The 21859-nt window shown below is 38.2% G+C and overlaps 4 protein-coding genes across 6 annotated transcripts in view; 2 read left to right on the forward strand and 2 right to left on the reverse strand.

Annotated features, from left to right (window-relative positions):
* Positions 1 to 391: 391 nt before the first annotated feature.
* Positions 392 to 3524, forward strand: pdcl (phosducin-like). Of its 3 annotated transcripts, XM_036214503.1 has the most exons (5): positions 425 to 533; positions 1188 to 1221; positions 1296 to 1477; positions 1839 to 2020; positions 2158 to 3524. In XM_036214503.1, exons 3-5 carry the CDS (start codon positions 1309 to 1311, stop codon positions 2719 to 2721), a joined length of 915 nt encoding a protein of 304 aa, XP_036070396.1. In that variant the 5' UTR covers positions 425 to 533; positions 1188 to 1221; positions 1296 to 1308; the 3' UTR covers positions 2722 to 3524. The 3 variants fall into 3 exon arrangements, with proteins under 3 accessions (XP_024155142.1, XP_036070396.1, XP_024155143.1); XM_024299374.2 differs by lacking the exon at positions 1188 to 1221 and having other exon boundaries at positions 392 to 533; XM_024299375.2 differs by lacking the exon at positions 1188 to 1221 and having other exon boundaries at positions 1272 to 1477.
* A 5228-nt stretch (positions 3525 to 8752) lies between these two features.
* Positions 8753 to 10989, reverse strand: rpl28 (ribosomal protein L28). The gene is made up of 5 exons (XM_024299073.2): positions 10936 to 10989; positions 10383 to 10470; positions 9269 to 9392; positions 8968 to 9086; positions 8753 to 8889 (listed from the first exon to the last, which is right to left on the reverse strand). The coding sequence occupies exons 2-5, from the start codon at positions 10461 to 10463 to the stop codon at positions 8800 to 8802; spliced, it is 414 nt and encodes a 137-aa protein (XP_024154841.1). The 5' UTR covers positions 10464 to 10470; positions 10936 to 10989; the 3' UTR covers positions 8753 to 8799.
* Positions 10990 to 11129: 140 nt separating this feature from the next.
* LOC112163002 lies at positions 11130 to 13578 on the forward strand. Its single transcript, XM_024299072.2, has 6 exons — positions 11130 to 11571; positions 11648 to 11762; positions 12483 to 12595; positions 12761 to 12860; positions 12940 to 13061; positions 13126 to 13578. The coding sequence occupies exons 1-6, from the start codon at positions 11481 to 11483 to the stop codon at positions 13233 to 13235; spliced, it is 651 nt and encodes a 216-aa protein (XP_024154840.1). The 5' UTR covers positions 11130 to 11480; the 3' UTR covers positions 13236 to 13578.
* Positions 13579 to 14127: 549 nt separating this feature from the next.
* The window catches only part of sec16a (SEC16 homolog A, endoplasmic reticulum export factor), a gene marked incomplete in the record, with an annotated part of 19744 nt that continues 12012 nt past the window's right edge, over positions 14128 to 21859 (reverse strand). The window contains 13 exon segments of the mRNA XM_024299846.2: positions 14128 to 15093; positions 15167 to 15235; positions 17140 to 17199; positions 17483 to 17554; positions 19292 to 19371; positions 19455 to 19592; positions 19684 to 19798; positions 19875 to 19931; positions 20034 to 20105; positions 20187 to 20345; positions 20763 to 20807; positions 20878 to 21278; positions 21673 to 21859. Of these exon segments, the coding sequence (XP_024155614.1) occupies positions 15019 to 15093; positions 15167 to 15235; positions 17140 to 17199; positions 17483 to 17554; positions 19292 to 19371; positions 19455 to 19592; positions 19684 to 19798; positions 19875 to 19931; positions 20034 to 20105; positions 20187 to 20345; positions 20763 to 20807; positions 20878 to 21278; positions 21673 to 21859 (1530 nt within the window).

The raw sequence follows: 21859 nt of genomic DNA on the forward strand, positions 1-21859 counted from the left end.
GTAAGTACTTTCCTTTGGTAAAACGGGAGTCGCCTACTTCTCTTTGACTCTCAGTGCTGCTTTCAAATACAATAGGAAAAATTAAATAATGAAGTTTCGATTTTGGTTTACCTCATTTTTTTTAACAGTTTAACAATAATTTTAAGGTTAGTTTTCAACAATAATATTCCAAATAACACACTTCTTTAGTAAATCACCTAAAATGTGTCTCAACAGTTCACAAAAATTAGTCTCTGTATTAGGGTTAATTTGGACTTTCATAGGATTTTGTTCTTCCGGGACTTTAAAGGTGAGTTTATAAAAGGTTTGACCAGCGACACATGAGTTGATGAATCTCGAGTCCCCCTGCACTGAATTACACCTGTAATATCATGAGCTGGAGGGATGAAAATCTCTTAATCTCTTAATAATTTCGAGATTTCCGACAGCTTGGAAGGCATCACAGTTTAGGGGCGTGTCTTGAGAAGGCTGAAAGGGGCAGATTAGCAAAAGTGAGCTAGCGACATTTAACGTTTTCTTGCTATAGAAAAGAGGTAAGACACCAGTAATAACTGAATATTAACGCGATATTAGCTATTAAAGTCCTGTTATAGTTAATGTTCTCGTATATTTTTTATTTTTAATGGTTTTAGCCGAAGCTTGTTCACTAGTTAGCTCTTAGGCTAATGCTAATCTTGCTAAATTCCCTTAGCGGCTATTTCCTCCCTCGTCCATTCCGTTGTCATCAGCATCGATCTACTTTTTCCAACTAACTATTGGCACTTCAGAGAATAACTGTATAGCTCATCCGCAGGGTAACGATTGTTGGTGATCATGTCCGTAGTAGTGATATGGAAAGTGACAGTTTCGATGTTAGCAGTAGTGTTTACCTTTGTTTTGAAATGTTATTTTCTATACATTTGTTTTGTCGCAGCTCAACTTAAAAAGCCACAAAATAGAAACAATCTAACATCATTTAGAGGGCTTAGCCTCACTGTGATGTTTTCTTTGTCCATCTGAACACAAAGACTGAATTAAAAGCGGATCAGTGAAGCACTGAAGGCCTTTCATCCCGAGTTAAACAGGCTTAATGTGACCTACATATGATCATTTCCCTTTAAAAAAAATCTCATTAATTCTTTTTAACAACTTGTTTTTCAGGATAATGTAAAGTAATGAAATTGTGATTTTATTTGTGTTTATTGCAGTTATAAAGATGCATTTTAGTGTCAAGTATTACACATGAGTTTAACCAAGTAAGAATAGATGAATCTGTGTTTGTTATATGTAAGGGTCACTGAGTACATCATTTGCAGTTGAACCGTTGTCATGACGACTCTGGATGACAAGATTCTGGGGGAGAAGCCGCAGTACTACTACAGCAGCAGCGAGGATGAAGGCAGTGACGATGACGAGGGGGAGAGTAAGATCATTCGAGACGGGAACGCTGAGGAACCCGAGATCGACTACAGCGCGGATGGAAGTTCTGTCAATACAGGTGGGAGTATGCAGCTGTACTCTCATTTACTTCATTTTGCATAGGTTACCCAAATTCACGTCTAAGAAAAAAAAATGTTTGCATGTGGGCAAAAAATAAATAAATAAATAAGTAGTGTGCAATATTAGGAGATACATTTTTTTAATACATTTTCAGTAAAAAAAATTATTGAAATGAATTTTGTGAGCATTTTTAATACTTCAATACTATTTTGTGTACAATACATTAAGAATATAACTTCACAAATTGACAATTCCAAGCCTGGTTAACACTGATAATGTACGTAAAACAAACACATTTGGGAGTTGATTTATTTTCATTTGCTGGATTATATATGACAACTGAAACTTTTCCATCCCAGGACCAAAGGGTGTGATTAATGACTGGAGGAAATACAAGCAGCTGGAGGTGGAACAGAAACAGGAGCAGAAAAGAGAGATGGAAAGACTAATAAAGAAGCTGTCCATGACCTGCAAGTCAGACCTGGACCAGGAAAAAGACAAAGAAAAGCAGAAAGAGCTGCAGAACAAGATCCAAGGAAAGGTAAGCAGCTGCTCAATTAAAGTTCTATCTACTTGACTTAAAATTCTCTGATAGCAAGTCTTCCGCAAATTAATTTTCTTGTGCTTCTTGTATGTATGAATTCTATTTTTATGTTCTGCCCAATGCCTTCTTTACAGATGACCATGCAGGAGTACAACATGCTTCAGGAAGATGAAGATGACGAAGACTTCCTGCAGCAGTACCGGATGAAGCGCATCGAGGAGATGCGGCGTCAGCTCTGCAAAGGGAAGCGCTTCCAGCAGGTGTACGAGCTGAACAGCGGAGAAGACTTCCTGGAAGCTTTGGACAAAGAGGACAAAAGCACGCTGATCATGATCCACATCTATGAGCCCGACGCCCCGGGCTGTGAGGCCATGAGCGGCAGCCTGATGTGCCTGGCGCAGGAGTACCCCCTGGTAAAGTTCTGCAGCGTGCGCAGCTCGGCCATCAGCATCAGCGACCTGTTCAGGGAGAGCGCTCTGCCCGCGCTGCTGGTTTACAAAGGCGGGGACCTCATCGGCAACTTCGTGCGGCTCACAGACCAGCTCGGGGAGGACTTCTTCGCCGTAGACGTGGAGGCCCTGCTGCAGGAGTACGGCCTGCTGCCCGAGAAGCCCCCAATCGTTCCTAAAACTGTCCGTAACGGGGCCATCATCCAGAGCACTGCGAGTGACGAGGACTCAGACCTTGACATAGATTAGACTTTTAATTGATTGAGAAACATGCAATGCAATCTGCATGGACTGTCTGTACATGTTATTTATATCTGTGGACCCCTGCAGTGATTACAGAGTCACATGTAACCATTCACCTTGCAGCACGGAAGCTCAACCAAAAGTTACATCTCACCTACCCCTGTTCCACCCCGTGTTGGTGCTAGAGTCTCTTAACCTTGTGAACTTGCTTGTTTATTCTGCAGCAAGAATTAGGTCACTTCTAAGGTTTGTCCCAACTTCACTGCAAACGATTGCAGTGAAAACACGTTTAGTTTTCACAAGTAAACCAGTGTCTTAATCATAACAGGTTTAAAATAATAACTCTCTCTCTATATATCCACATAATATTCAACTGGGATGCATAAATAAAAGCTGCTGACAATCTTTTTTTAAAATATGGTGACAAATGACAGCAGCGTTCACCAACAGATGAGAGAAGCAGAACACTTTTGCTGCATCTGCAATACATCACTATCGGATTTAGAAAAGTACATATAAAAATATTATTTTGTTTTTAATATACAGCATAAAAAGTTGCATTTGTTCTCCATAAAGGGAATGGTTCTTCTGGGGCGTTCTTTTTGAAAGTTAGTGAGCAGCTTCAAATCAAGCTGTCCGATGGATAAAGAGGAATCCAGCTGTTTTTGTCTCATCTTATCATTCCAGGTTAACATAGATTATATTTATTAAATCCCAGCAATTTATTGAGGATTATATGCAGGATAGGGATGCTGTACGTTTGTGATATCTATTTATTTGTTGTGTTAAAAATAAAGACATTCCCTTTCTTTTTTGTTTGATTATACTAAAATCTCTCCCTACTTTAGTTTTTTTTTTTTTAATGTTTTCTTTGTCGTACCATTTGGTCAAATAAATAGTCCAAAAAAACTGCAGCACATTTCAATTTAATGAATCTTGTTTATTATTATTCCAGATATTTCAGGTAGAAAATTAACCATATTTTTTATAAACTAAATTATAAATGTTAATGTCTAAATTCATAAATATAAATACCTGGACCGGTAATCATGATAAAATAAAGCCGTAAGGGGGGGAAAAAAGCGGAAGTGATAAGGGTTTATCATTCGGAGGTTGCTCCGCCCACCACAACATTTTATTAGTCCAAAATTAGAGTAAAATCATCAATTATTTGCCAATTCAAGCAAAAAAGACCAGAGATGTAATAAAATAAAGAGCATTTAGCTGTTAAAGCTGGAATAAAAAACACATTGTAATGGTCTCTTCCAAAATGGCTGCCATTTAAATGTTTACAAGTTCAAGAGCCTTTTCATTTATTCTTTTATCAATAGTAATGCATCAAAGTACTGATTTATTTGTTTTAATATTAAGTGTTAACATTTATGTTGTTATTTTCTCTATTATTTGATTTTTATTCTCTCTTTTCACCAGAGAAGAAACGCATCGTAATGGTCTCTTCCAAAATGGCTGCCATTTAAATGTTTAGAAGTTCACCTGCCCTTTTCACTAAATCTTTTATTAATAGTAATGCAACAAAGAAGTGATTTATTTGTTTAATATTAAGTGTTAACATTTATGTTGTTATCTTCTCTATTATTTGATGTTTGATTCTCTCTTTTCACCAGAGAAAAACGCAAATTGTATGGTTAGCCCAAAAGCTAGCATAAAGTACTATAGCATAAGAATATGTTTTGTTTTTAAAATTTGTGTGCAAACATAAAAACTAAGAATAACCCTACAGCTTGGTTTTAACATTTTAATTATCTAATTTTTAATGATTATTCCAAGATTAAACTCTACCAAAAACTTTCTCATAATAATAAAAAAATCTTTTGTGTTTCATTTAAATTCATGTTTAAAGCATTCATTTTGATACATGATTAGGGTTACTGTAATAACTGCTTTTAATTCCTTCATTGTTGTTCCCCCGGCATGACTCAGCGCTTTAATTTTCTGGCTCTAGCATCAACTTTCCAGTCCAGGAAGAGCCTCAGAGGTGACAGGGACAAATTCAATCCTGTGGGCTCGATAATCTGTTGGAGCTGGATGGAGTCCACAGGGGTGGAGGGGGTCAACCCCCCCCAGCCGCTTCAACACTCCCGGTTCAGTCAAACTGCACTGCCGAGTTGGCATTTTCTACCTCTAACTCAATGATGTGATTCGCCGCCTCTTCTTCTCCCATCAGGCTAACGTAGTCTATAAGCAGCGGAGCAGCAGCAGGGTGACGCAGGACAGCACCAGTACCAGGAGGCCCGTGTCTTCATGGAGGGGGGCCGCCGAGTCATGCTGCTCGTGTCCACAAAAGGCGTGCTCCAGGAGCAGATGGGTTTCACCGCTCATTCCTTTCATGAAGAAACAAAACATCATTTGTGGATTGATCAAGTTATTATTGCCATTTTACCATTACGTGTGATCTTATTTTCTGTTTGAAAGTATCTGTCATGTTTTCAGAATGTAGAGAAAAGTTTCCACTAACAGCATGAGATAATATTATGCTCGTGTTATTTTTACACCTCAGATTCATTCACAAAGCACGACATGACCCTGAAATCAATGTCCAATGAGACGATCTGAGTGTCTGTGACCAGAAATCCTCACCATGTTGTGACCACTCGTCCCACAGCTGCTGCACGTCTTCGTCATCGTAGTGCTCCTGATGCTCTGGATCTGCATCACAAACATGTTGTTATTGTCTCCGTTCTGCAAAGTGTTATGATGGCACGAGCGTGCATGAGTGATGAAGGAGGGAAAGGATTAAGTGACTCAACACAGCTGGTAAATTAAACCTCTGTTCTGACCTTGAAGGTGAAAGTTATTCACATGGAACATTTTATTTTAACTCCATTCAGGGTATTTTTGACTTAAAACATATTTTATAAGGATATTTTTGTGAAATTAACAAAATAAATTGTATTTATCTTTAGGTTATCTCAGAAATAAAGGATGGCGGTGGCGGGCGTACCGTTCCCGTGCATCCACAGCATCCGCTTGAGCTCCCTGAGGGCCTGGGTGAGGTTTTCCAGCTGGTCATGGAGGTGGATGTTCTCCTCCAGCAGAGCGTGGATGGTATCCTGCAGCTCAAAGCTCCGACTTTCAAGCACCAGCAGCGTGACCAGAACCAAGAGGAGCGGCGCCCTCAGTCCTCTCATAGCGACCGTTGCATGCAGGCTCTGTCACATCTTCACTGATACCTGGCCACCCTCTCACTTGACACGTCTGAATCCCGTGATGATTGGGGACGGATGGTCTATCAGATTAGACTCAGCAGGGGTGGGGGGTGGGGGGACAACAGTTTCACTTTTAATTCCAAAGCCATAGATGGAAAGCTGCCAGTGGGCTGCTTTAAAATCCATCTAATGATTCCACATCAGTGGCTGCAGCAGGAAACAGCTTCCAGCTCCGACTACAGTTTTCCTACATAAACAGATGCTACAAACCTTTAGCAGTTATTAGTCATGAAGCGATACGCTGTAGGCAAAACTGAAACTATGGTTATAAGTGTAAAATGTATAGGAAACTAAACAAAAAACTCATTTTTCATGTACACCAGCAGGTTACTGGCCTTTCGATCACTTGACTCCACCAGGTTAAACCTAGGAATTCAAAAGTTAATAAGGTTGTGAACCTGGTTTGTGATTGAAGGTACATTAAATAGGTCAATTTATACTTTGGGTCACCCATTAGCTACATTTTATTTATTTTAGAATTAGAATATATTTATTTATACTACACAATAAGATGGGGATACTGTTCTCAATGGATGCTGTATTCACAGATCATAGGGAGGTGATAGACACATCTGTGTTTTCCACATAATTATCTCACTGTGTGACGGTGTGCCTTTCTTATTGGGGACAAATCTAGAAAATTATTTTTAATGTTGCATCATTTTATAACACTAAGTGGAAATAAAAAGCTGGTTTTGCCAGAAAATCATTCCAAGTTCATTATTCGAACAGCCATGAACACACAAAGTAGCTTAACGGAAAAATAGTACCTCCTGGCCAAAGCGCACCTTTAGGCTGTCAAATGTTGCAGGTGAACTTGTCTCAAAGTGTCACCAGTGGACTTGGATCAAGACATGGTTAAGCAAATATCACAGTTTACCAGATGTGAAGGGTAGGGGTCTGTAACCCTCTTTTATTCCTCCATTGTGTGTGTTTTTTTTTTGTTTTTTTTTTGGTCTTTAAAAAACTTCAAACTTAACTAATTAATTTGCTTATATTTTTGACATAGCCCTAACTCAGGGGAGTCAAACTCAATCACTCAAGGGGGAAAAATAAAAATAAAAACACATGTATTGAGCTCTAAAGCGAAATATTTAACATTATCATGAACTAGCATTTTCTGCAATAATGCTAGTAGAAATGCTGAATTTAGCTGCTGAAGATGCTGAAATAGCTAAAAATGCTGAAGCTGATAGCCAGCAAAAATATTAGCTAAATGCCAAATTAGCCCTAAAAAAAATAAAAATAGAAAAAAAACTTAAGTTAGTCCAAAAAACAGCTAGTATGTAGCTGAAATATAAGATAAACTCCAAAATAGCCTAAAAAATCTTATTAAATGCCAAAATAGTCCAAAAAGCAAGCAGAATGCCAATTTTAAAAACTTTAAAATTGTAACTTTAACATATTTATGAATAATAAAAAGACAAAAATATTATTCCAGAATAAATCAACTTAACCCTTTAATCACTTTTTTTACTCACAATAAAAATAAAAATATATTTTGTCCTAATTAATAATTATTAATAATTTAAAAAAATTATCAGGAGGACTGGATATTATTACCTGGGCCTTGACTTTGACACATGGCCTAACTGATTAAACTGAGGTTGAGTCTACAGTCAGAGGTTTATAATCAGAGTGACATCATCTTATTTCATTTACATGTGTGGAATTTAAAATAATTTGGATTCTACACTAATGTTGTCAAGTTTTGATTCACTTTTAAAAGAATAAAAGGATGAAGGAACACCAATGTCAGTAATTATAAATCTCATGCTTCTTGCATTTTTAATTAAAGTAAATTTGCTGCAGCTGGAGGATCTGATTGAACACAGGATGTTTTATTTTGAAAGGAACTTGAATGTGCTATTGTCAAAGTGAAATAAGTTAAATCATATAGAAAAACTCATTGTAGAGAACATTTCAAATGTATATTTTATAAATTAATGACTTAAAAAAACATAAATAAAGTGTATTTTTCTATCTTTGAGGTGACACTTTGCAGCTCTCTCTGGGTTTTTTGACCCTAAGATTCTGGACCAAATGTTCTTTTTTTAGATTTAAAGGTTGCAGACCCCTGATCTAGACCAGGGGTCTGCAACTCAAGACTCCAGAGTCAAATGTGGCTCTTTTATCCCTCCACTGTGGCTCTTTGACTTTGAGGAAAAATGCAAAAGCTTTGCAAAAATTAAAGGTTAGTTCTCTTACACAGGATGTTTTTATTTTGAAAGGAACTTGTCTAAACTGCAATCTAAAGTATAATAAATACAAATGTTCATACATATAGACATATATAACACCGATATAATTCAGTTAAGTCAAGGACCGGGGTAATTATATCCAGCCGCAGATCATTTTATTATATTGTTATTAATGGCCTGATGCCATCTAGTGCTTATTTCTACCTTGTATAATTTGGACAAAATATATATTTTACAGAGAGTAAAATAAAAGTTATTTAAGGTTTAAGTTGACTTATTCTGGAATAATATTCCAAGTTACGCTAAATTACGTTTTTAAAGTTTTAAACATGTTAATCCAGTTCGGCCTGCAACCTAAGGTGTATTTTGGCTCCTTGTGCAATTGAGTTTGATACCCCTGTTGTAGATAGACAGTCATTGCACATCATTAGTAATATAAAAAGAAAGCTTTGTATTTAATCAAAATTAAGACCAAATATTTCTGAAAAGCTTTCATGTACATAACAATTTCCCTAACCTTTTGTTAGTGGTTTAAATCCATTCCTTAAGTCCATCCAGATGTTTAAGTCTGTTTAAGTGTTTTTATCACAAAGACTCAAGACTGAAATGTTTCGTCCAAACAAATTTTCTTTTATTTATTAATCATGTGTTGCAGCTTATGCTGTCTTTGTGGCCCTGGTGCGCTTCTTTTTCACCACGACAGGCTTCTGGCTCTTCAGAATGGCGCTTGCACGACGCAGAGCAGCCTGAAACACAGTTCATAAACATTGTTAAAGGTTTACCGTCATAAATCTGTCAGAATAAGCGGCGTTGGTTGAACTCACCATGCGCAGGTCCTTCCTGTAGCTGTTCTTGCGAATGATGTGCCTGAGGCTGTTGAGCGTGGCACGGGAGTTCTTGTTGATGGTGATCTTGTTGTAGGAACTGGCAGGTTTGTTCTGGCCTGTTTGACACAAGATTTCAAATGACCAATACTGAAGTAAATCTATGAACGAGTTTGAAGCCACTCTGTAGAAGAGCTGAGGCTTCAAAAGAGAGCCACCCAGTTCTCTTTAACTCAGAAAAAAACCGGACTAAAGACATTTAAAACCTCAGATTTAAACGATGAATACTTCAGACTTTTACCTGCGCGCTTCTTCAGCACCACCACAATGCCCTTGCCATCAGCAGCAGGCTGCACACCAACAGTCTTTTTGTGCACCAGGCCGTTAAAGCGGAAAGAGTTCCTGGCCTTCAGATTGTTGGGCTCCTGCGATACAGATCATATATGTTGAGCACTTTACAGAAAGGATTAAATAACAAGATAACACTTCAATAAATCAGAATTGACAAGGTGGAGAATGAAACAAGGAATTTTGAGATAGAAAACTTGTTTTCATTAAATTCAGACTCAAGACTGATCACTGCAAAGTATTATTTTAATGTTTTCCTAATGACTTGCAGCACTCCTGCTATGATCTCTGTAACCAAAGATCAATTCTGATCACATATAATGTGAGGCTACAATAAACTGAAGCTGCAAAAGAAACGTACATGGCTTTAAATTGAAACATTAGTCTGATTAACACCTGGTTAACATTTACATCAACATTTGCCAAAAGACTTGAACAAATCCTTGCAAATGTATTTGTTTTAATAAAGGGTGATGTTATTTGCACATACTTGCACGCGACCAGCACAAAAATGGATGAAAATTTATGTTGGCCACATGTAATACGAGAAGCCAAGATGCACAAGTGTCTAAGGCTACATGTTGTTGTTTATCACACATATGAATCTAACTTCCTCCAGGTACGTGTGGCCAAGAAAAAAGTTCAGTGATGGCCGCACGTATTTAGAAAATTAAGTGCGAATAGGAACTTTCTTTAATAAAACAAGAGAGTATAAAAACAAAACAAAACAAAAAAAAAGCAGCAAAAACTACCAGGGCAAACTAACATGCATATAAAGTCAAATTGGGTGCAAGATCTGACAGAATATTGTCTGGTTCAATAGATACAAACATGTGTAGCCTTTTGAAAAATGAAGATAATTTCAATAATTTAGTCAAAAGGTGTTGCAAATGTCTAATTCCAAAAGATTAATATTTAATAACAGCTAGTCCCATTTATATAAATTTAACAGTATCACACGACTAAGATTCTAACCTAGAAAATTGTATTTACATGAACCATTTTTTTTTAAAAGGAAAATAATACTGAACATACAGACATAGTTGAGTGAAAACAAGTTTCCTTACAGTGCTGTAAGTCTGTCCATTCCTCTTGATGAGGAAACTGGAGCAGTTCCTGATGACCATCCACTGCAGATGAGCCGACATGATGAACCTAAACGAGACAAGAATCTATTCCAGTTCAATTTATTTCAAATGACAAAACTAGAAGATGGTTAACGTCTAAGAAATGAGACAATATGGATCATTGGCTAAATCTCTTCACTGTGTTTTTCTGGAGAATTACATATTAGATTGGAGACATTTATAATGTTGCAGTATTGTTATGGTTGAAACATCATAACCAAATCCAATCATTTTAATGTTAAAAGCATGCTAGCTTAGGTTAGCCCTTTAGCTCATACAGTGGAACCGGGGCTAAGTGGGGCCTATTTCGCAGCGGTGCGTTTCCATTTATGTATCTCAATAACTCGCTTGAATTGACTCATTTACAAACATACACGAGTAAATGTCTTCAATGTATTAAAATCTGTGTATTAGGTGAGCCAAAATGCAACCATAGAAATACATTATTTCAACTTTAATGGCTAGCTGCTAGCAACCGAAGCGACCACGTTACCTTTTAGCGAAGGAAAAGGACCGGAGAGGGCGGAAGCCGCTTAACGCAACAGATTTCAAAGATTCCTCCGCACCATACAAATTGTTTTATGAAGACTGGCTAATATGGTATGCTTTAATGATGCTCAAAACATGCGGAAAAAACTGTTAATGTATACAGAATTATTTGTATAAATGCAATTTCACTTTAATTCACGAAAAGTAGTTTTAAGAGTACTAGTTACTTTAACTGGTCGCGGAGGGATTTTTATCCTCGTGCTACATTCAGAGACGTCATCACTCTGCGCCTGTGTTTACAGACAGCTAAGGAATAGTGGTTTCTTATACTATAATTTTACTTTAATCAATGCGTCATCTTTATTTAAATCTAAAATCTACACTTTAAGATAAAAAATAAGTCATAGACAAATTATCAATGAAATCCAAAGGTATCATTAAAAGCTTTTTTACGATTTACGTGATCGGGGAATGAAAATTAAACGGCTGTCAAACGTAAAAGTTATCTGTACATTTCAAAAATTAGACTTTTAAAGCTCTTATTGTAACATGGATGAAGAAGATGATCTGGAGACACTCGGAGAACAGCTGTACACCCTGATTTACCCCAAACACAACGAGGAGGCGGGGAAACTTACAGGTAAGGTTACCTGCGTGGCAGACTAATGCTCCAGCCGTTGTCATTGAGCGACCAGAACAAGTGGTGTGGGTTTCAGGGATGCTGTTGGAGCTGCCAGCGTCTGTGCTCACCAAGATGCTGCAGGACGAGGCCTTACTGACTGCAGCGGTGGAGAAAGCCCACACAGCCCTGCAGCTGGTTCAGGAGCCCAGGTATGAGCAGGATGGATCTGATCATCAGTATCATTGTTTTTAAATAGATTTATAACGTAGTAGATGTCTCTAGAGGTGGATAGTAATGGGTTACGTATAGTTAAGTAACTCTAGTGCATTTGTACTCCTTAATATTACCATATTTGCTACATGAGTAGATTTAAAAGTATTCTCACTCAGCATCACTTGGCTTATTTTTCCTCTTTCCTTTTATTAATTTGCTCCATTCAATCAAATAACATTACTGGCACAATATCAGTATCAGCAGATTACTGCATAAAAGGGTTATGATTAGCATTAGCATGGTAAATGTGTGATATAAAGCTGTGTCAAATAAAGAGGAAAATCAGTTGAAATATTGGAAATTCTAATAAACAAATAGGTGATCCTTTTATATCACTGAGGCAATTTGATTGCCTCATACAGATTGATCTGATTGGATAAAAAAAAATAATGAATGAATGTTTTTTATTTTTTTTCTCGTTTACTCTTGAGTACAGTTTTTGGTTGCACTACCTGCCTCTCCTTGTCATGGGGTCTCATACTGCTGTCTGAAAAAATAAAAACTTCAGAGCTTTGGATTTCTCACATCACTGATTTGTCACGACTATTTTTGAAGCAACACCTTAGTGTCAGATTTTAAAGTGACAGTTGTGGGTTGTAATTTAGTGCTGGGATACTTACACAATGTTCTCATGATCCTGTGACTTGTGTGTGTAGTGGGGTAGTGAGCAAGGATGAAGACGACGCATCTGCATCTTCGGACTCTCTGGGGGAGCAGCTGTTTGAACTGGTGGACGTGTTCAACACCGGTCACTCCCAAAAAATCACAGGCGAGTGACGGTTTTTCACACTCGGCTTTGAAATGTTGCAAACACAAAAATGTCACATGGATTTGATCTTGTCAGCAACTTCTGAGATCTCTTAAGTCTGGGGGAGCTTTTCTGATTTTAAAGATAATCTAGACTTTATGAAAATAACATTTCCTGTCTGCGTAGGAATGCTTCTGGAGCAGCACAAAGATGCAGTCTTGCAGCTTCTTTCAGACTCCCACCTGCTGGAGGAGCAGGTGACTCTGGCCCTGAAGATACTAAAAGAGTACGTATGCTGTATTATTTTTTTCCCCTTGACAGATTTGTATTAGAGAATACTAAAATATAAGAATGTCGTCATTCAGGCAGAATGCAGAGGAGACGGAAAACGGCGGCTTGTCAGACGCCGAGGACAAAGACAGACTGGGGGAGAAGCTCTTCTCCCTCGTGGAGGAGATGGATCCACTTCATGCTAATGACATTACAGGTGATTCAAAGTGTTTTCTTTAAAACAGAGATTCACATGTAACTAAAAGAAATCGTCTTTACAGGAATGCTCCTGGAGATGAACCCCTCTGCTCTCCAGCAGCTGCTTGGTGATCACTCCATGCTGGAGGTTGCCGTCAAAAAAGCACAATCTGCCTTGGAAGCAGAAAGCTGAACATTCTCGCCCTCTGCTGAGGAAACTCTGAAAAAATGCATAAACGTGAAAACAATCAGAGGCTCTGCAGTGGAGCAGTGTGTGGATCTAGTGGAAGTGTTGTTCTAAATGCTGCCAAACGTGATCAGTTTTTGTACTGTACGTATAATTCCTCAAGTATATTTGCAATAAGAAGCTATGCTCTTGATTTTTAGCTATTGTGGTCATCCTATGGGACCAGAACTAATGGATGTTTTGCACAGATTCTTCTTCATGGTAGCAAGAAGTAAAGAATTACAAATGTATATTCACAAGTCATTAAAAAATGGCCCATAACTCATTAAAATGTGACTTTTTAAGTGTATATTTAAATTGTTTTGAATAATTTACCTTTTTTGAGGATATATTTTTACAAAATTGAAAAAAAAAACATATTACTAAAAAGTCCTGACATTTTAGCATGTACGTGGTCGAACAAATACTTTTAGCTTTAGTTTTTAAGAACACCAAGTTTTTAAAACTTTTTTTAAAATATAGATTTTATAGAAAAAAATCATTTTAATAACCAGTAAGGTGTTGCTACATGTTTTCTGAATATGATTTAACAAAAAAAAATCACCAAAAAAATCATAATCCTCCATATGAAAGTAGTTTCCAAAATGCTGCAGAGTGCAGTAAAAATAATTTTATTTTCATTTGATCTACCTTTTGCATTCAATGTTAAGACACGAGGAATTGTAAAACAAGTGTTTTTCAACCTTGTGCTATCCTAGGCATGTTTACATTAAAAGTGGGGTCATCTGGACCCCGTAAGAGAGCACAAGGGCTAAGTGGTATAGAAAAAAAAATATATTTATGACTGAATCATTCATCCAAATCCCAACTCAAAATTTTGAGTAAAATTGTCTCAAAATTCACAATTAAGATAAAGATTTATTTGCAGAAGCAGCTGATACAAATGATCAGAATATGATTATTTCTTTAATCATAAATGATTTATGTCAAAGCCTATCAGAAAAAAATTATTTGCTATTCACACACTCATCCACACACATCGTTATGCCTACAGGTCATAAATACAGTCAATCTGATATACAAATATTTGGATAGATTCATTTTCTGCAAGTTTTTTTTGAGAGTTTTACAATGAAATGTGGGCAAAAACAGTAATTTTATAGTGATGAGGGGGAGAATTTTTAAATAAATATCCAAATGAAGCAGCATCTTAACACTGATGACCTCCTCCTCTCCTCGAGTCACTTTACCTGATTCTTTCACTGAGAAAAATCAAACTTCAATTCTTTTTTCTCCAGTTTGTCTTCTATCTGCACAAACAATCTTACAATATGGGACTTCTTTTTATACTCTGTGCAGACACAAAAAAAGAAATGAAAACAGGGTACATGAGGTGACAATTCTGTTATATTTGAGGAGAATCTGGGCAGCTTTCAAAAGCAAATGTATTTACTGTACACTAAATTATATATCTACAAGAACATACAGCTTATGTAAATTCATCCATAGTTACACCTGTATGCATGATAAAATTCATAAATCATCTCAATTTACTGTTTGGATGCAGAAAAAGAAGCCCTTCAAGGAAAAAACACAGTACCTGCTGCAATGAACGCAGCAGTGACACCTACTGGGCTTCAGAAGAACGAGTGGTTAAGCTGTAGAGACTGACGATTACGCTCTTCTTAAGTGAAGGCAGAAGAAAGAAGCCTTAAGACAGAGGGGCAGTGTGTCCATGTGCGGGGCTCAGTAAACCCCCGGAGGGTCTGGTGCTGTCGTCTCGGGAGGTTTACTTTAACGTGGGGTACTGGCGGGGACCACCCAAACGACCGGAGCGCGCTCCACCTCCTGATGGTGCACTTGTCTGGAAGAGAAGGGACAGAGATTTTTAGAGACTAAAGTTAGGGAGGAAACAGAACCGGGTTCTGGAAGTCTACCTGTGCAAACTGTGCAGGGTTGTAGAAGGTGATGCCTCCCGTGGGTGCAGGTCCCTGGGCAGGGGGGCTCTGCCGAAGGACAGAGTAATAGTGAAGCTAACGCTACTGCAACAGGTAGTAAAACACTAAAAACCAAAGAGCAGCACTGAACGGAAACCAGGGAAAAACAACACTGTTACAGTTCAGCCATGCAAAGCCGAGTCATGGGGACAATGAAGTTTACCTCGGTTTGATTGGAAGTTTTTAAGCACAACCACAGGGGAAATAATTCATAATAGGTAATGAAATGAGGCTAAATGAATGACTAATGTCATATTTGTGACAAAAAAAAAACAATAAAGTAGCTGACTAAAGCTATAGTCGCATATACTACAACCTAAATGGCAGTTTTTCTGCAAATTTGGCAGGTGGCCATGCTGTGGCATTTGTAATCGGGAGGCGGCAGCTAATTTGAGGATTCTGACAATTGTGACCATAGTTTCAAGTTAGCTCACTTCAGCTTTCAGTCGAGTCCTGCAGGCTATGGTTTATGCCGTGTTGACGGTTACATAATATATGGACCGTAACATCCTTTCAGAAGATGTTTATGCAGTTGTGTACAGCCGTCCCTCATTTATGCAGGAGTTAAGTTCTAAAAATAACTCGTGATGAGTGAAATCTGCAAAGTAGTCATCTTAATTTTTTTTTTTTAACAATTGTTGGATGTTTTAGGGTTGTAAAACTCCTCATTTTGTCTCAACCGTTTTCTCACTTGTTTAATTTCTCAAAGTTCAAACCTTTGTAGAAAAATAATTCTAAGTTTATAGAATGAAACAGATTTATGTAAATTTGGAAAACTTCTGTACAGGAGACACAGCATGGTGGAAAAGCATGCGAAACTGTATAAAAAAAATCTGTAAAAAGGTGAAAGGTGATTTCTTGAGGGACCACTGATAAAATAATCACAAACGTGCATCTTAACTTTATTTTGCTACTGTTTTATCATCATCTATCCATAGATTTTAAATTGATTAGCAGTAATTATCCTTAAAAAAGCAGGAAAAAGTGTTCTTCTCTGTTCTAAGGTTTTTAGTTAGTGAAATAAGCATTATTATTAAGATTATATTAAGATCATTTAAAGGTAAGATTGTGTTTGTTTGCTGGAAAATGTTGCAAGTTTTCATGCAAGCTGCTCTCAAATCCTCAAACTAAACATTTACTACAATAAACATCAGTTTCATATAAACCTGAGCTGTTTGTGATGATCACCTGAAAAACAGCACCAAAACATTTGAGCTGATGGACTTTTAGGGAATTTTTCAAGCTGTCCTCTTGAAATACGCAACAAGCTCCAAAAAATGTTTTTTTTCTGGGAACCTGATCTGAGTGAGAACATCTTAGTCATTATAAATATTAAAGATATTTGGATTTGGTGTAATAATCAACAGTTTACCTCGCAGCTCTTCATATTTGTTTGTTGTCTGAATTTAGGGAAGGTGAGGGCAGCAGTGTTTTTAAATTAATTTGAAGGTTTTTCACACTGCTGGAAAGACTTTTTCCTCATTATGTTCAAAGTTTTTGGATCACTGGATAGATCCTAAAATGACATAATTGACTCAATAATTCATTTTTTTTCCCTTTGAACCACTTCTCTAACACAAACAAACAGCTTCTCTGTAAACATTTCAGGTTAAGCCGTTCATCGCTATCGATTCTCCGACTGTGTAGGTTGAAAATGACATCTCCACGCACACGAGCGAGTCGCTGCTGCTCTACTTGTTTCAAGTCCACTGAGCATTCCTGTCTGCCTGCGTGAGTTCCGGCTGCTTTCGTTCCGTTAGTAACGCTGGAGGCGGAATTAGATTCAGCACACAGACAAGCAGGTTACGAGAGGCAAAGCTTCGGGGGGGAAACGGCGACATTAATGATGCGGTGAGCTAATGCAGGGGTGGGGGGTGTAGGGGGTGGAGCATCCGAGGCCTGACTGGAGGTACCTGGTTTAAATGCTGACTCACTTCGCGTGATAAAGAACTCATTGAGCTAGAACGGGAGAGCTTAAAGGAAGCAGAGAGGAAGAAACAAAGAGAGACGAGCAGAAACTCAGATGAATGAATCCATGCAACTCCATTAGTGTCAAGTCAGCAGTTTAGAGTGAAAATGGACTAATTAGCATTGAAAAAAGAGGTTCATTAGAAACAAGTCATGATGAGGATTATAAAATTTTTTGACTTTTAAAAAAATAATGCAAGTCAGCAAAAAAACAAAAAACATTTTCGTATTTGTGTTACATTTCTAAGAAGAAAAAGTCCAAATGTATCAGCTGATGTGGGATCTTACCTCTCCAGACTGGGAACTATCAAGAGCAGGAGGACCTTCAGCGGGCGGCAGCATCATCGTCGGGTTGAACATCTAAAAAGAAGAGATTTTTAATTGGAAGCACATGTTTTCTTTAAAATAAACTACTTTAAAAAATGATCGATTTAAACCAAGATGGACCATAAAGTGAGTTCAAAATTAAAATGTACATATAAAAAGAAGCACAAGTCACTTATTCTTGATCTGACTGTATAACTCAAGATGAACAATTTTATTAATCTGTTAATTAAAAAATGTATTTTATTTCTATTTTATTGTTTTAACTGTATATATTTTCTTATGATGTTGCTTTTCTCCCTTGAAAATGAGATATCAAGTCATTGGGAATTCCTGGTGAAATAAAAGTTAAATAAAATAAAAATAAATCTTTTACCAAAACCTTCAAATCAGAGCAGATGCAACCTCAAACTATAAACAATAATGGAGTTATTGGATCATTTGAAATAAAAGGTCGTCCCTTCATAAATGAGCATTTTCAGAAAAACATGTTTTAGTTTGGATCTTAGAAGAGTTTTAACTCAAAGTGAAGCAGAAAAACGTGTTTCAACAAGACCGCTCACCAATTTACAAAGAACTAAGGAATATTTCACGAGTCCTTTGGATTTCAACATTCGACTGTAAACATTTTAGAGCGTTTTCCAAACTAGTGCACTAGCATTTTCACGGAGTGACATGTAAAGTTTTGTATCAAGTAAGCTAACAAACTTCTTTTTTTCAGAGGAGACGAGAGCTGTAATGTTTGATCAGAATAAAACATTCATTTTTTTTGTTTTTGGGAAAAGCTGCACATGATAAAAACTCCTCACTGCAACTGTCAAACACTGCAGATCTGCATTACTCAATATGGGTTGTTTGAACAGTTTCTCAGCTCCAAAACCACAGAATCAGCCCTGCAGAAGCCTGATTCTGGGTCATTGAGTGTGATGTGTTCGAACAGAAGAAATCAGGGAATCAGACGGAGCAGGAAGTCCTGAGGATGAAGAAATAAAGCTGTGGAGAAACCTGGACCGAGAGTTAAGACCTCTGCAGTTAACTGTTGGGAAGAATCTGACTATAAATATGCAGGAAGAGACCAAAACAGGCTAAAAAACAAAACACTAAACATATAATTCACTGGTGCTGCACTGATCCACTTCGATCAAGACTTCAACATTTTGAAATTTGTGGATGTAAAGAGTAAATCTGCAAGAATGGAGCCAACATTTTATTGAAAACTAAAACTATTCCTTAAAAAAACTTCTATTTTTCCTTCTAAAGTTATGGAGAAAATCAACAACTTATTTCAAGTTGATCAGTTTTGGTTGAATTTGACCAATTTTTGATTCACTATAGTTTACTTCACAATATTGCCATTTACCTTTAGGGTTTTCAGTGTTTTGCAGATTGTAATTTTGCAAACTTTTTATTTATTTTAATAAGCACATTGTGTTCTACATCCAGATTGGTTGTAAATCAATCTCCATCATGCTGCGTGTCTTGTACAGAAGTTTGTCAAATCTATATAAATCAGTATCTCGAGCAGATTTATGCATTTAGCCCATAATACTTATTTTATTACAAAGATTTTAACTTTTTAAGGAGAGAAAAAAATGTGAAAATGTTCATGTCTGTCTGAGAAAAGCGTATCAGTGTAGTGAAGGGTTTTACAGCCTTAAACATCGGTAACTCTACTTTGCAGATTTCACTTATTTGGTTAGTTTTTAGAACCAAAACCTCACAATAAACTATAAATATTTTAAACAAGTGGAAGCAGTATTGTCTTTTTGATACCTGTGCAGCAGAACTATTCGGGGAATTCTGCTCATGGTTTCCACCTTCACTGCCCTCAAGAGGTTGTTGATCGTCTGGAGCTACAAAAAGTAAATCAAAATTAAGATTTTTTTAATGGAAAGAAAATACAAATATTGAATTAACTCTAAACTATGACACACACCTGAACTAGGCACAAATAGGTTATTGGGCATCTGCATTGGAGCCAAAGGAGCAAAGAGGTCTGCTGGAGCGGGGGCCACTCCGCTCGCTTTAGTCGTTCTACTCGGGTTCAGAACATCCACATATCTGCCCTTAGATCCTGGAAAAACGGATCCCAGTTGAGCGTTAAGACACCAAGTACCACATACCGTTAGTGCAGCCAAAATCCACAGCAATGCTGTCGTTTTCACCTGCTTTAATCGAGAACATGTTGACGCCTCCAGTTGGCGGAGCGGCAGGTCCTCCAGGTCCTGGCATCTGAGGCATGGCGGGGAACCCAGAGGGAGGCGGAGGAGGGGGTTTACTCTAAACGGGTTAGAATCAGAACATCAGAACACTTGATCTGAACAGTTTCAGTTTTCCTAAAAATGAAGTTCCTAACCTCCTCTTCAGGCTCGTTCAGGTCCACCCATCTCTGCTTCTTTTCATCCCACACAATCTGCCAAATAAAGACCCCGAATCTGTCATTCATGCTCGAGTCAAACGCATCAACTGAAAAGTAAAATAAAAAAAGAGATGGAGGTAAAGTAACGAGACTCACAGACGGGTTTTTGTCATCCGGAAGGTGAGCCTCATTCCTCTTTGGCATCAGCCATTTCAACCAGCTAAGCTTCTGTTTGTGCAGGAAGAGGAAAATCTACATGAAACAACAAAAACATCCGAGCATAGACTGAAGATCTCCAGATCTCCAAACCTTGTTAGGGGACTCTTTCTTGGCTATTGTCGCCTCTTTTCGTGGCTGTTCTGGAATAGGCGGGGGAGGCGGGGACACCTGCTTGACAGAGTTTGCCCTCTCCCTTCCACCAGAGAAATTTGATGATATAGACGCCCTGCGAGAGCTGTTCCCCGACTGCTGCAGAGCAGAAAACGAAAAGGACTCAGATGATTTAGCTGTCGTGTGTGACTTTACGATAAGACTTCCCATTAAATCTGCATCCAGAGACAAAAAATTCCAGATCTGTTTGTCTGCAAGTGGATGTATCAGAATGGAGCTGTACGCTGCCCACCAAGTGTATTTTCTACATAATTATTTTTTTTTAAAACAATTTTTTTTTCTTCTGTTTCTGATTCATCACAATTTGAATAAACAAATGCTGAGAAATCCAATTTTGAGCTACATTTTCTTAATGTACGTTCTCATTGTTCTAACATCCCACAGCCAAATATTAGAATAAACTTAGTCATATTTAAGACATTTTTGTAGATTTTCAGAAAAATATCTTTTTCTGACTTGTGTAGTTAAATTACTTTGCAGAACACCCAAACGTACCAGATGTGATGAAGACTCTGAAATAGTCCGTGTTCTGCCAGATGTCTGTAATGAGAAACGACAGGTAAGATTTCCATGCTGTTCGATCAATCAGAGGAATAATTCAGTCCCTGACCTTGTTAGCCATGTAATCATAAAAGTCCGACTGAGGGGTGAGAGAGTTCCTGGGAAGGGATGACGCCATCATGTCTAATGGTACCTGCGGCTGCTCCGTAGGGGGCATGTGCTGTGCAGGGAAAGGTGGGGGGTTCATTTGCACAGGTGAATGTGGCCCTGGTGGAGGAGGCATGTGTGTGGACACTTGTGTTGGGGCTCCAGATTGCTGATGGCCTCCTGGTGTCGGCACATGCTGCGGCTGGAAGGAGGGAGGGGGGATGCCGGGGTCCTGTTGAGGGTAACCGGGGGCGGGAAGCTGCCCTGGTTGTCCAATAGGGGGTACTGGGTAGAACTGCGGTGGATCGGCAGGCTGGTAGGCATGAGGGGGGCCCATGTCGTCTCGGATGATGGAAGTGGGAGCTGAAAGAGAGTGGAAGAAAGAAGGAATTTTAAATATATATATATATGTATATGACTACAGTAAGGATGTTGTTTGTCATGAATTCTGCATTAAGGAAAGAGTTTCTAGGGGCAGAGGGAGTCTGGTTGAAGATTTCATCCGATTTTTGCATACAAACTGGCTTCCATGAAGCTTTTTGAAATGATACAGGTTTCTCTCTCAGACGCCTCCCTGAAGACGACTCCATACGTGCCATAAGAACATCTCTCACCTGATCTCAGAGCATCTTAGTGCTCCCTAAAAGCAGAACTGAAGGTTTCTGTTGAGAGGGAAGTCTGAATGTCTGTTGCCCTCATAAACCTGCTCTGGTCATTACTACTGTGAGTAAAAGCAGATGTTGACAAATCCACACACCTGCAGGCATCAGCTGGACTCCTTGCGAGGGAGGTCTGGGCAATAAGGAGGTGAGTGGGTTGTCTGGAGCTGGACCGTCTACCTCTACCGGCATGCTGTACGGCTCAGACGGAGTCAGCTGGTCCAAGTCAGAAGTTTCACTGTGGCAGTCGAACTGTGGAGGAGTTCTTCTGTCTACGCTGTATGT

This window comes from Oryzias melastigma, linkage group LG12 (genome assembly GCF_002922805.2).
Source record: "Oryzias melastigma strain HK-1 linkage group LG12, ASM292280v2, whole genome shotgun sequence".
NCBI lineage: Eukaryota > Metazoa > Chordata > Actinopteri > Beloniformes > Adrianichthyidae > Oryzias > Oryzias melastigma.